The sequence below is a fragment of the Cololabis saira genome, chromosome 8 (assembly GCF_033807715.1).
Source record: "Cololabis saira isolate AMF1-May2022 chromosome 8, fColSai1.1, whole genome shotgun sequence".
NCBI lineage: Eukaryota > Metazoa > Chordata > Actinopteri > Beloniformes > Belonidae > Cololabis > Cololabis saira.
In genome coordinates this window covers 16,768,490-16,781,315 of record NC_084594.1, presented here as the reverse complement: position 1 = coordinate 16,781,315, position 12,826 = coordinate 16,768,490, and the positions used below count along the sequence as shown (strand labels likewise).

General features: G+C 39.7%; 1 protein-coding gene across 4 annotated transcripts in view; it reads left to right on the top strand.

Annotated features, from left to right (window-relative positions):
- The window catches only part of lactbl1b (lactamase, beta-like 1b), a 69,213-nt gene extending 56,849 nt beyond the window's left edge, over positions 1-12,364 (top strand). For 2 of the 4 annotated variants that reach the window (XM_061726939.1, XM_061726938.1), the window contains exons 3-8: positions 696-882; positions 3,539-3,645; positions 4,660-4,817; positions 9,401-9,648; positions 10,231-10,336; positions 10,741-12,364. In XM_061726939.1, the coding sequence (XP_061582923.1) occupies positions 696-882; positions 3,539-3,645; positions 4,660-4,817; positions 9,401-9,648; positions 10,231-10,336; positions 10,741-11,719 (1,785 nt within the window). In that variant the 3' untranslated portion in view covers positions 11,720-12,364. Of the gene's footprint in view, positions 1-218; positions 598-695; positions 883-3,538; positions 3,646-4,659; positions 4,818-9,400; positions 9,649-10,230; positions 10,337-10,740 lie in introns of those variants that run through there. The other 2 variants (XM_061726941.1, XM_061726940.1) reach the window with 2 other exon arrangements.
- Positions 12,365-12,826: the final 462 nt, after the last annotated feature.

The following is a 12,826-nucleotide window of genomic DNA, read 5'->3' as shown; positions in this document are numbered from 1 at the left end:
CCCCCCGACACTCCATCTCAGCTCACGTTGGCCCGAGTAGGTGCCATCTTAGTCATTTGATGTGACTCGTTGTCGGGCGAAAGCCCGCCGAGAGTAAATTGATTCACAGGGATTAGGGATTAAGACTTTCCTGGCCGCTTTGGTGGAGTAAATCTGGGGATTATGATGTCAACAGCCGGCGGCTGCTAGAGAGGAAATTTAATTGTGAGGAACGGGAGTGCCAGTGGCCCGAGATTACAGCATAGTGAGTGAGAAAGCAGAGACAAGAGTTCATGTCGGTGCCTTTCTCCTGCTCGGGAAACCTCCACGGGATACCATTTAGTGCCTTTTGGGAAGTAGGAATTGCTTACATATTAGAACCAACTCTGAGTACATGTTCGTCATGTTGATAGAAGCATAAGAAGATTTCTGTTTCTGTGCTAATCCTGCTCTGGTGTGGCCTATACGAAGCATCAGGTGGTGAGTACTGTTTAAGTGCAGCGGGGATCACTTTGACTCTGAGCACGTTGACGAGGATGTACGTCTGGTTGTGCCACTGAAATCATCATGGAAGAGGAAATTCAGTCCAAGGCTGAAACCCCAAATACAAACAACTGTGTAAACAGAATTGCTTGAATTAAACATTTCACACATTCAGAGCTACCTTCCTGTCATTTTGTTTTCATCGTCCGTGTGCTTGTCTCTCTGTACTTCAGCCAGCCCCGGCTGAGGCGGCTCTTCCCTCTCCTGCTGCCACGGCTGCTGTGACGTTCGAAGGGCTTTCTAAAACCAACAACATGAAGGTGAAATGGACCCGGCTGGGTTTGCTGTTCTTCCTCGTTCTGTCACTGGTGATGACAGGCTGCTTCCTCTGGCAATATCAGCTGCCAAAAGTTTTGCCTGGTAAGTCCAACTTCACTCCAAGAATGATGTCAGGCGATGGGACATGTTGTTTGAGGCTCTTTCTGCTGAAATCTTTTCTCATTCATGTCTTGAAGCTAGTCATCTTTCCTTTTATCAGTTTTCAAAAGGCTTTTGAGGTATTTAAACATTTTAAACACATAAAGCTTCAACCGGGAACAAAATCATACGACCTTGCTTTGCTTGTAACTTTGTTTTTGGACTGTGAGGTCTGACTCATTCAAGGCTCCAGCTTCTCTGGTGCTGATGGTTTTGACGTTTCCCCAACACTCTTTGCAAAAACATTTAATCTCTGCGTTGTTTTGTGTTCATGGAGGGACTTCACTCAAAACAGAATCCACCGGCCAACCTGAAAACCTGCGTTTTATGAATATGTAGTTCATTTAAAATCGAGCGAATTAACATTAAAGGAAAAACATTTGCATCACATCACAGCCAAAATATTGATTTCAATAAACAGTCAGTCCCAACTGCTACCTTCAACAACCCAAAACGTTATGTAAAATATCTTTACCTGTGTGTACAGTAAGTATTCAACAAGTCACAGCTGCTTTTCTCGGTGGGGTTGTGTGTAATTGGCACCATCCTAGCAAACATAAGAGCTCAGAGAACAGTTTTATTCATATATAGTGCAGCTGTTGTTTTCTCAGATATTTCTTGAAACCGACATGTAAAATAAATGCCTGCAAACTTTTTCTTTACACCATTACAACTCTTGTGAGAGACGATGTTGTGCACCAGGGGATCACAAGCTGTGAACATGCTGACGTGTAATTTCAGAATCTCCGAAAGCTGTAAGATGCTGATTCTTCAGCGTACGCACATCGCTCAACACCGTGTTTGCATCATGATGGTTTGATTAATGCTGCTCATCAATATAGGAAAAGTTACACTGCTATTTCCCCTAAAAGTCTGAAATCCATCTTCCTGTAGTAAAAAGGATTATTCACAAGCGGAAGACTTGACCTTCTTCCCATGAGTTCACTCCGAGGTCAGATGGTGTAACAGTTAAGTGACATTGCTGATGCAACAATGTCAAATGTTAAAGTTTATAAAAGTATCAATTACAAAATTACAAAAGAGTACTTCACATGTATGGCTGATGTAGAAGGGTAATCAGGGGAAAGCTTCACTGCACACTGACAGTTATGGTGAAAACTAAACACAACCCTGCACCATAATCTCCTCATACCATCTGCCAAGTTCAGTGGTGTAGAGTTGATGATTTAGGGCTGTTTTTCAGCCACAGGACCTGAGCTGTGGAGCCTTTGTATACCCGAGTATCTCAGGGTCAAATGTGAGACCATCTGTCGGACTACTAAACTAAAACTTGGCCAAATCGAGTCACACAACGACACGATGATCCCAAACACACGATACGCAGCATCTCCTCCGGAGGTTTGCTGCGACCCCTCAGGCATCTGCCTGTGTCCTATGTTGTTTCTTTGTTTATTCTTCTCTCTGGGATGGGCTGCGCTGGAAAATTAATTTCCCTTCGGGGATTGATAAAGTACTTTAAATTGATTTTGAATTGAATCATATGTTGTCATATTGTGCTCATTCCAAAATAAAAAAAAGAGTTACGGTGTGTTGAGATAAAAACATCAATTCAAGCTTCATTATAATTGTGTTCAGTAATGGTAATGTTACTTCTATCATCTAGACGTCAAAGTTAATGAATTCACAAATATAATGGATGAGCTCATGCAGCGAAAGGATGATTAAAAATGTCAGGATATTTTATATTCAGTCTAAAGTGAATGAAATCCCACCGCATCACAAATATCCCAGTTCACTCTATAAAAAGATGTGTTCATAGTTTATTTCATTTGTAAAGTATGAAGCATAAATAAGTTCGAGATAGGATTTGTGAAGACTTTTATGTTGACCTCGCTATATTTATTTATTCTCAGCGCAAAAAAGTGGGGGATATTTTGTATGTGGCAGCCTTTTGGCAGGGGATTTTTTTGACAGGGTTCGATCAAAAAGATCTGTGATCATACACTGAAAAATCAATGAGCAGAAGCAGATTGAGTGAGGGAGAAGATCTGAAACTAGGGAGCGGGACTTCTGTACGAGAAACAGTGAATCTGGGAGCAAAAACAGTTTTGAGATGAAGCAGCGGAGATTTGAACACAGACATTTTCCAAGAAGGAAAGCAAAACTTTAAAAGAGAGCAACACAATATATGAACCTAAAGACAAAGATTCAACCTCAAATCTAAATAAAAATCCATTCCTGATTGAATTAAATCAAACAAACCACTTCTCTTTTCACATGCCAGCATATCCCATCATGAAATCATTCACATACTGTACTGTATAATAGATGTTTGAAATGAACATGCAAATAGTGGCTTGAGGCTCCAATGAAACGTGACTTATTAGTGTGCAAGCTGAGTTCACAGCAGGACCAGGCCACTTCTCTTTTCATTAAGGAGCTGTACATCAGAAATCCTGTCTGATTGTGTTTTGTAAGACCAGTGAGGTTCATCAGGAAGCAGGAAAACCAATGAGCCTCCATGTCAGCCTGTTACAACACAATGTAAAAAATCAAATTTGATCACATATCTAGTTACAAAAGCCTGTTTCCTCATATATTTCTTCTGACTTTTGTTCATTTTCCATCTATCATCCAGATGAAGAAATGGCCCGCAATGCCAAAATGGAAATGATGTGCCCCCGCTTTCCCGAGCCTCTTCCCCTGGAGCATCCGATTCCCAGTCTCAAGGAGGCACTCGAAAAGGTGAGAGATGCCTCTCACACACAAATGATCATCAGGAGTTTTCCCATTATTCTAACTTGAAAATAGATTAATTTCAAGGCTGGCTCATCATCCAGTGGTTTCGTTTACCAGAAGCTCATTTAAATCTCGTGCTAAAGGTTGTGCTCATTTTCCACCGATAAAGAAAGACGTTAGGACCTGATTTTTGAGATGTAAAGAAGAGTTTGGGCTCATTAGTGTGCAAACATCAATATTTATTTTGTCTGTCTAGTTTATAGCCGAGTAAAAATGTCCTTTATATCCTCTGAAAAGAGCTTTTAAATCACTGCAGCGTCCAAAGTTGGACTGAAAATGAATGTTGGGCCTACAAACATTTGATTGTAATCACAGTAAACACCTGTGCCGGGTTAATGTCTGACTTGATTGCTGTATGAATGTGTGTGTGAGTGAATTTAGAAGAGCTTCGAGCGGTTAAAAAGACAAGAAAAGCATTATTTAAATGCTGTCCATGTTTTCGATGTATTTGTTTATGATTTTTCCACAGTAGTGTTATTCAGACCAAGTGAAATAAACACTGCAATCATGTGAAAAATGAAGAGACAGTTTTAGTGAGAAAAAATAGAAAACATTTCCAGTACACTGAAATAAATCCACTTTTTTGTGCTTCTTTTTTATTCATTTATGGAGTTATGCAACCCAAAATACAGGCTTGCTCTTATATTTAATCATCGTTTTGCGTCATGAAGTGTTTTACATTTTTTAGTGTCATAAGGCTGTACATATCAGATAAATAAAGTACAGCGTTACATCCTAAATAGTGAGGAACAAGTATGATACATCATGAAATGGAAACAAGGCCCATTAACTTTGGGATTTCTTCTAATATTCTTACATCTTTTTAGATGTTTCTGTTTAGAAGTCCTTCTATATCCCAAATCATAAAAGCTGTTGACTGGAATTACTCTAGACTGGTTTACTTGTACGTTCCTTTAAAGAGCTAATATTTTGGAGATTTTTTATTTCTGTCTATTGCAGGTGGATCTTTTGCTCAGACAGACTATCAACCCCATCAGTCTTCCTGCTATGTCTGCCATTGTAGTCTTGAATGACACTGTTTTGTGGACTGGTAACTTCGGAAAGAGGAACGCCAGCGATCCTCTATCAGGACCACCAAACGAGTACACGATTTACAGGTTAGTCCTGCACACAGAGTCGACCACCAGTCTTAGATTGGCATCTATTCGTGGGGTGCTGCCTTAGGAGTCAAATATTCAAGGTGTTAACGTTCAACCTCATGGATAAAGAGGTCAAAACAGTTAGGCAGGATTTTTTTCTGCTATATTGTGTGATTTCTGCCCCTTCTATTATCAAACCACACCCTGTTGGTGAAAGAGCACGTATGAACTAAACAAGACATTCATGACATATTCCCGTATTTTAAGAAGAATTTGATTATTTGCCGTCAACTACAGTGAGTGATACAGAGAAATACAGAGAAATACACCCTTAGAATAAGAATATGAGATATGAAAATATCAGATCATGAGGTTCAGGGCAAATGAGAAAATTCTCAAAATGATAAAGTATCCATTTTAAAGTCACTCTATGTAACAGTACCACTTCTGACCACAAGGGGGAATTTCAATCTGCTGTGTTGGAAAAAAGAGCCTCCAACAATACATTTTTAAAAGAGTGGCAGCAATGTAATACAATTTTATCCTGCTAGAGTTGCACTTTGTTGTGACGCCAGAAAGCCAGACATTAACTTTATTCGGATATCACACCCCAATCGGTCAGATGCGGTATTGCTACAAAGAGTGCCTTTAAACTAGACTAATTTCTAATTCATGGTTGTTGTTTTTTTTCTTTGAGAGGTTTTTCAATCACTTCTGCATTCTACATAAAATAGATTGCAGTTTAGACATTTTTTTGTTTGTTTGTTTGTTTTTTTTAACAGATTATGGTCACAATTTTTAATTTGTCAAAACTATTATAAATACCATCATACTTGTAGCTGTTTTGCTTGCTGTCAGTACATTAACTGGGTTCATCTCAAAAAATATTTTGTGCTGGACAGTGACATTAATGATTAAACAATACTTAAACATCTGTATAAACATTCAACTGTTTTTCTTTTCATCAATTTAGATGTTTTTATGTTACAAAATATCTGTTTTCAAAAACTGATGAGGATGCAAGTGAACTTTACTTTCATTAAAAAGCATACAGTAAATTGTTATAATGTTAATTAATGAAGTGCAAACCCTAAATGCATGTTTCTTCTACTTACTTTATATTTTTATATACCAGTGCTTAAGTAAGCAGGTTTGACACATAGAACTTGTCATATGTTTAATTACATTGTTATTTTGAACTTTGGTGACCACAACCCTGATTTACATGTAAAACAGCAAAAGCTTTGCTGGTGAAAAGTAATGTAGCAGTGAGATAATTTGCAGTTTGCATGTCTCAACGCTGGAATTCAAACGATCAAATTATCACCAGAGTAGTGGCCAGGACTTGGAAATGTTAATGTGTGCAAGCTGCCCTTGGTTCATTAAAACAGAGATGAAAATGCTCTCAGGTCTCAATTATCCACTCAGTTCAGTTCAAACTGCATGCTTTTCAAATAAGTGGCTTTGAAATATTAACACCAACTTTTTGTATTTGTTCTTGTTCGCTGAACAAAATCTGACATAGCCAATATTAATACAAAAAAAAGGTGGCTTCAGAATTTTTAATAACAGCTTTGATCAAGTTTTTACTACAAAACCGACGCCAGTCTTTCTCCAGTGCTCCAACTCTGCTGCACCCCGTTTTGTTTTCTTTATTGACACCGGTGGGGGTTGTTGTTTTGCCTACATGATGTGATTTGTTTCTCGGATTGATTGCATGCCCGTCCAGTGGCGTTCCAGCTATTCCCCCTGGAAATCAAAGTGGAATACATCTGACATGGATCAATTTCTTGTATGAGAGAGACTGGCCGAGCTATCCTAAATCTAGGGGTCTAAGCCTTTTCCTTCAACCTGAAAAAGAAAAGCTACATTGTCCCTATGGCTTTGATTAGAGTTAAATTAATTAAAACTAAGTTTAAAAAAAAAAGATTGGAACAGCAGTGTAGAGAATCTGGACTCCCTCCGAGCAAAATGAAACTGTAAAACATTAAGAATAAAAACTCATCATCATCAGTGTGACACATCAAACAGACTTTTGATGATATTAAATTATGTCTCCTCTTCAGGCATGGAAATCATGTGTTTTTGTAGATTTTTGTTGTTAATATCTCGATTCATTGAAGCTCTGAATACAGATACCAGTCAGTCATCACTGATTTGGTGTGCGGGTTACCACTTGACAATCTGATTGTGTTGAAACGGTAAAAGTAGCGCTCAGAGAGCTGAACAAAACCAGTGTTGGACATTTCAGGTTAGTTACTGTAATAATATGCCAATTAAGTATTAAATTAAGGATTTAAATGCTGAGTAACTAGGAGAATAGAAGAAGTGCTTAAATCAAATAAGATCTTGTCTGGTTATCCCTGCGCAGACCTCTTCAGAATATTTGGTAAACCCTCTTTAACTTCCGGAGAGCTTAAGGGGAGTCCCTCAGGATCAATACGCATTAAAAAAGCAATACAATGAATTGTTCTTACTCACAGCTGACTCAAACAACAGCAATTCAGGCTTGTTTGCCTAGACTTCCGCTTCCACACAAAAACAGGAATGAATTGTCCTGGCAAGGAAATGAGAGATCTGTGGAGTATCCTCAGGTCCGACCGAGCAATGTTCTTCTGCAAACCTCAGGAGCTGCTACCTGCCAGCCACGAGGCAGGACACACACTCAAAAGGACATTTTCATTTTAAAATAAAACTCGTCCATATAAGAGTTTCAGAAAATATCTCCGTCCACATTACATTACACATTACACGCTGCATATGTAAAAAGACTACATGTGTAAAGTTCTGTTGTCACGTTCTTCTGTTTCAGTCCGGACTGATGACAGCAACACTCAGCACATGCCTACAGGCGAAAAGCCGCAAATATTCTAATATGTCGGTTTCCACTCATGTCCTTTGGGCATATGTACACAATCTAGGACCACATATTGAAGTCAAACAATTTCAACTTGAATTGATGATCGGTTTCAGTGTCCACTCAGACCTGAAAAAACTGGATACGGGTCACAACCAGTGGCTGCATCCATCTATTTAATCAGTCTGAGTATTACTGTACATTGAGATACCTGTTGAACTTGTGTACGTAACATTTGATATATAAATGCAGCGGAAGCTGGGATTCTTTACTTGCACTAAAGCCACATCATTTTCTTTCTTTTTATTTAACTTTTTTTTATCTTAAACTCCATTACTCTACTGTATTGTAAGGATGAAATTCTCAACCATTTTTCAAAAAACTATAAGTCACTGTGTTTATTGAGCACTCCCACAAAGATGTAAATCCCTCATCTGATTAATGAGAGTTCATAAGCTCACAGAGGAAATACAGTCTTCCTCATTATCGCTCGTCTCCAGTATTTGTTTGTGTGTTCTGGTGGATTCACAGTTGCTGCTGCTGCCAGGGCCATCGATCCATTTCAAAAGTTTTTCCAGCTGTAAGTGCATTTGTCACATTCTGCACTTTTGTTCCATCGAGGGAGATAAACCCACCGTTCCCACGAGAACAAGCAGCAATTTGTACCTTTGAAATCAAAGCACACTCTTTTCCTTTAGTACATTAGTGAATACTATCTACTTTATCTACTTTATCATAGTTCATATTTATTGTTTTTACATCTTCACCTTAAATAAAGGGATCGGAAATAAAATAAAAAGAAAATGTTGAAAAATCTACCTGCAAAGACCATAACCTGTAGTGTATAATAAAGTCCAGATGTCCTCGGTAAGGTTAGGGTTTATATTACAGCGCTGAACTCTCACCGGCCTGCTTATGTTATAACCATCTCCCTCGTTTTACTACTCTTACTGGTCCATACATGAAAGGACTCCTCGGGAGTTGTCCTGTGGAGTCTGGAAAAGAGAGGTTGGCCGTGGATTCTTCAGTTCCTGTGGATTGCAAAGGGAGTAATTTATGAATCGGGCTCATGCATGATTCATAGTACCACATACTTTTCTGTCTGCTTCGACGCAACCTTGTGCAGAGTGATAGATGTTAGGTATTCAACAAATATGCTCCAAAAACAAAGCATAGCCATTAGACAGGTTGGTCCTTGATACAGGTAAGTCAAATACTGGCTTGTTGAAAGGTAGCTGAGCTGGAAGAACACATGAAAATATGAGCAAAGTAAAGCAGAGACGAATAAGTTTGCAGTTTTCCACATACAGTATCAGAAAAGTGTGTCATTAGCTACTCAGTTAAACTTAAATGATTGATTTAATGTACTTTGTGACTGTGTTTTAAAATCAGAAGAAATAAGCGTGTTTTCTATTCTGAGATGGTGTGTCTGCTGGGGACACTGATGGACACATGTCAGATCATCTCTGTTGGACCACACTGACGGGTCAGACAGAGCTGCATTTGTTCCAGCTGAGTCACCATAGCACCATTTTGCTACCCAATAATCCAAAGTGATTTTCCTTTTTCAGCAAAACATCAAAATCATTCAGGCAGACAGTGACAGTGCACATTTGTCTTCGTTATTACTGTGTGAATGTATTACTTTAGTCCTGGACAGGCACAGCAGGCAACAAATGCACTTCGACCTATTTTTCGCCAGATTAAAAACCAATCACAATGCTCTCCTTTATTCGTCTTTCAGAATTGCCAGCCTATCCAAGATTTTTCCAACGCTGATGCTGTACAGACTTTGGGAAGATGGGAAAATCGGATCCCTAGATGATCCTTTGGAAAAATACGTGGAGAATTTCACCATAAAAAACCCTCTGGGGAAGACTCGGGACTCTGAGTTGAAATATGTGACAGATGGCTTGATATTTCTAGACAGCGGGGAGGTTCAGATCCGTTCCTCTTCAGTTACGCTCCGCAGGATGGCCAGCCAGCTCTCAGGTATGTGGATTCAGTGGATAAGAATATTAACATTAAACTCCAGACAGAGCTGTCTTGTAGCAGAGAAGAAACTGCTGTGATGTGACACCGTGAGCTTTAGTTTTTCAAAAAAACAACAGTTTTTCCTTTCGCTCTCATATCCCTGGCTGTTGTGTTTGAAAATGTTATAAACTTGATAGATTAAATCCACAGAAAGAAGTGCAGTTTTAACTTAGCTGTGGCTGCACGACGAGCTGGACTGCAATGTATATGAAATTCACAACTACTGACCGAGTTTCCCTGCAAACAAGAATCCCCTCAGCCGTACCGAAACAGACATTGTGACATTTCACATTTCAGAAATTTCACGTTGTGTAATTCATGAAAAAGAAATATGACAATAATAAGGCAGCAGAGAGATTCAAAGATCATTTCTCAGTTTGTCATCAAAGCACGAATGAAGAAAATAATTGCTCCAGTTATTTAGAATTATTGTTATTATTTTCATAATTATAACATTTTTATACCTCTAATTCTCCTTTTCATTCATCTGTTCATTCATGCTTTCACTCGTCAACGATGTTCAACTGTGGGATGATCCAGGTCTGCCCAGGAGGCTCCGGGCCACAAATCTGCTCTGGAAAGGAAAAACACAAACTGCCATCAATCTGCTACAAGATGACGTCCTCGTGGCAGATCCAGGCACCAAGTACGACTTGTTTTATTTTCTTTAAAAGGAAAATAAGTGCTTTACTTCCAAACATGGTCCTTAATAGCTACAGCTCTAGCATTTTGGGACTTCAGTCTTTTACAGTACTATTTGGTTTTCACTTACAGAGAACCAGGAGTAATTAATGTAGAACACATCTCACGCCAAGTTTAATTTCACCCAGGGAGGCTAATTAAATGTCAAGTCTAATTGGCTAACTCTAGTGAGCCTTTTTGACATATTATATTTGCTGTAAAAACTATCTGACATTTTAAGTGATCTAACAACTTGACACTTTATACTTAATTACTCAGATAATTGATATGTTTTAACATGAAAAATACAGTACTTCTATTTTCTTAATTTGATAATTTTTCTCTGATCTCAATTGTCCTCCTCTCCAGGTGCCACTACAGTAATCTCGCATTCTCTCTGCTGGCTCATGTTCTGGCAGAGCGGGTGGCTGGAGTTGACTATCAGCGATGGGTCACAGACAACATCTTGGACCGGCTCGGGCTTGAAGACACCGGCTTTGACCTTCCCGCTGCGCTGCAGGGCCAGATGGCTGTGGGGGTGTACTCCAACGGGAAACCAGCCCCGATCTATGACCTGGGCTGGTACCGGCCTTCTGGTCAGATGTTCTCCACGGCGGCCGACTTGGCCAAGCTAGCCATGGTGCTGCTGGGTGCTTATCATCGCAAGCTGCTGGAGCCAGACTCCTTGAAGATCATGCTGACCCCGCTCTTCAGGTGCGATAAGGACTACTTTGCAAACCGCACTGGGACACCGTGGGAGGTGAACGAGCTGATGGGCTACGAGATGGTGCGAAAAGATGGAGATCTGGATGGCTACTCTGCCACGCTCTCCCTGGTTCCCAGGCTGAAGCTCGGCCTGGTCATCCTCATGGCAGGCAGCAGATCTCAGAAAAGGGACGCCGTCTCCAGGGTGTACAGCTTCATTATTCCAGCCATAGAAAGAGCCTTCAGGGAAGCCAAGAAGGTCCTTGTTGCGCCTCCAAGTCCAGATCCATACATTGGCTTTTTCACATACAGCAACATCACCTTCTATGAGATCAAAGTGGGAAAGGACGGCGTTCTGATCATGCAGCAGTTCGGTCCTCAGATTGAAGAGCTCATCCCAGAAAAGTACAGGACAATAAAGCTGAACTACCTGGTTGAGCGGGTCTTCCGAGTTGTGTTTGAGAAAGAGTACCCATGTGTTTTACGGGTGGGTCCGGCTTCAGTATCCCTGGAAGCCCAAGATGGCCAGTTATTTAACTTCTATGTGTTTAATAAGCAGGGTTTGTCCCCTGGCTTTGATGCACCAGGACTGAACACCTACAACGTGGTCAGAATAGCCCGCAAACCAACCTTCTCCAGCTGAAACGCTCCTGTGCAGTAGCTTAAAGACAAACGCTTCGTGTAACCATGGGATCTGTGAGAGATGAAAGGTGTCAATACCACAGTGTTGAAAGGTGTTCGTGATTTATATCAGAGAACGATAATAAAATCAGACATTTACAGTGTTTTTCTGTGCTGAGATGTACATGAACGTCCTCCTCAGGGGGGTCCTTTAACACACATCCGAGCTGGTGATTCACATTGTGGTGATGCAGTGCTTGTGTTTCCTGCCTTTATGTAAATGTTTGGTTTTGGGTTGGTTCTTTTCCAGATTGTACAGTAGAACCGTTGTCACTGTATATTTACTGAATTTTCATTTTCATGCAAATTCTGCTGGAAACAAACCTGGTGCGACATTTTCAAACAGGTTTCCAGAAATGGTTTGTGATGTCAACAAGAACTCCCAGACATCTCCAAAGGTTGTTGCTGAACTCTTTTCCTCTGGGCTTGATGGTCGACATGACTACCTGTAATTCTATGAATGTTTAAGAGAAATGACATGTTCTGGGAAACAAAGGTGGCCATTTTAATAAGGAAGGCCACTGTTTCTCCTTTTGTATTAAATAACTTGTCTGAAGATGTAAACGAAGAAGGAATGTGTATTAAAAGGGTTTAGTCTCTCGTTCAATTTCCTCTGACTGTATTCATGTTGTAACAACTATCAGAAAATTTATGGAGCCAAATCAAGGCCAAAAGTTTTGCTAATTTGAAAATAAAATTTGAACCTGAAAATTATTTTTTACAGTTTCAATTTTTTTTTTTTCGGTATCAGATCTTTTTTTCAGTTTCAGAACTTTTTATTTCAGTTTCAAATCTTTTTTTCAGTTTCAGATCTTTTTTTTTTTTCAGACCGTACTTGGTAGTATGTGAAGTGGGAAATGTCAAACTTTAATGTGTGGCTGTTGAACTGTACAGTCTGGCATAGTTTATTGCTTTTATACTGCGATTGGTGTCAAGTACGGTCTAAAACAGCTTTTTAAACAGAAATGTGTCTTTTTTTTCCACTGCCAATCACGTGAATATGGTGTATATACAGTGTTGAATCATACTTCTACTGATAACTTCTGCAACCTACGTTTCCTGAAGGCAA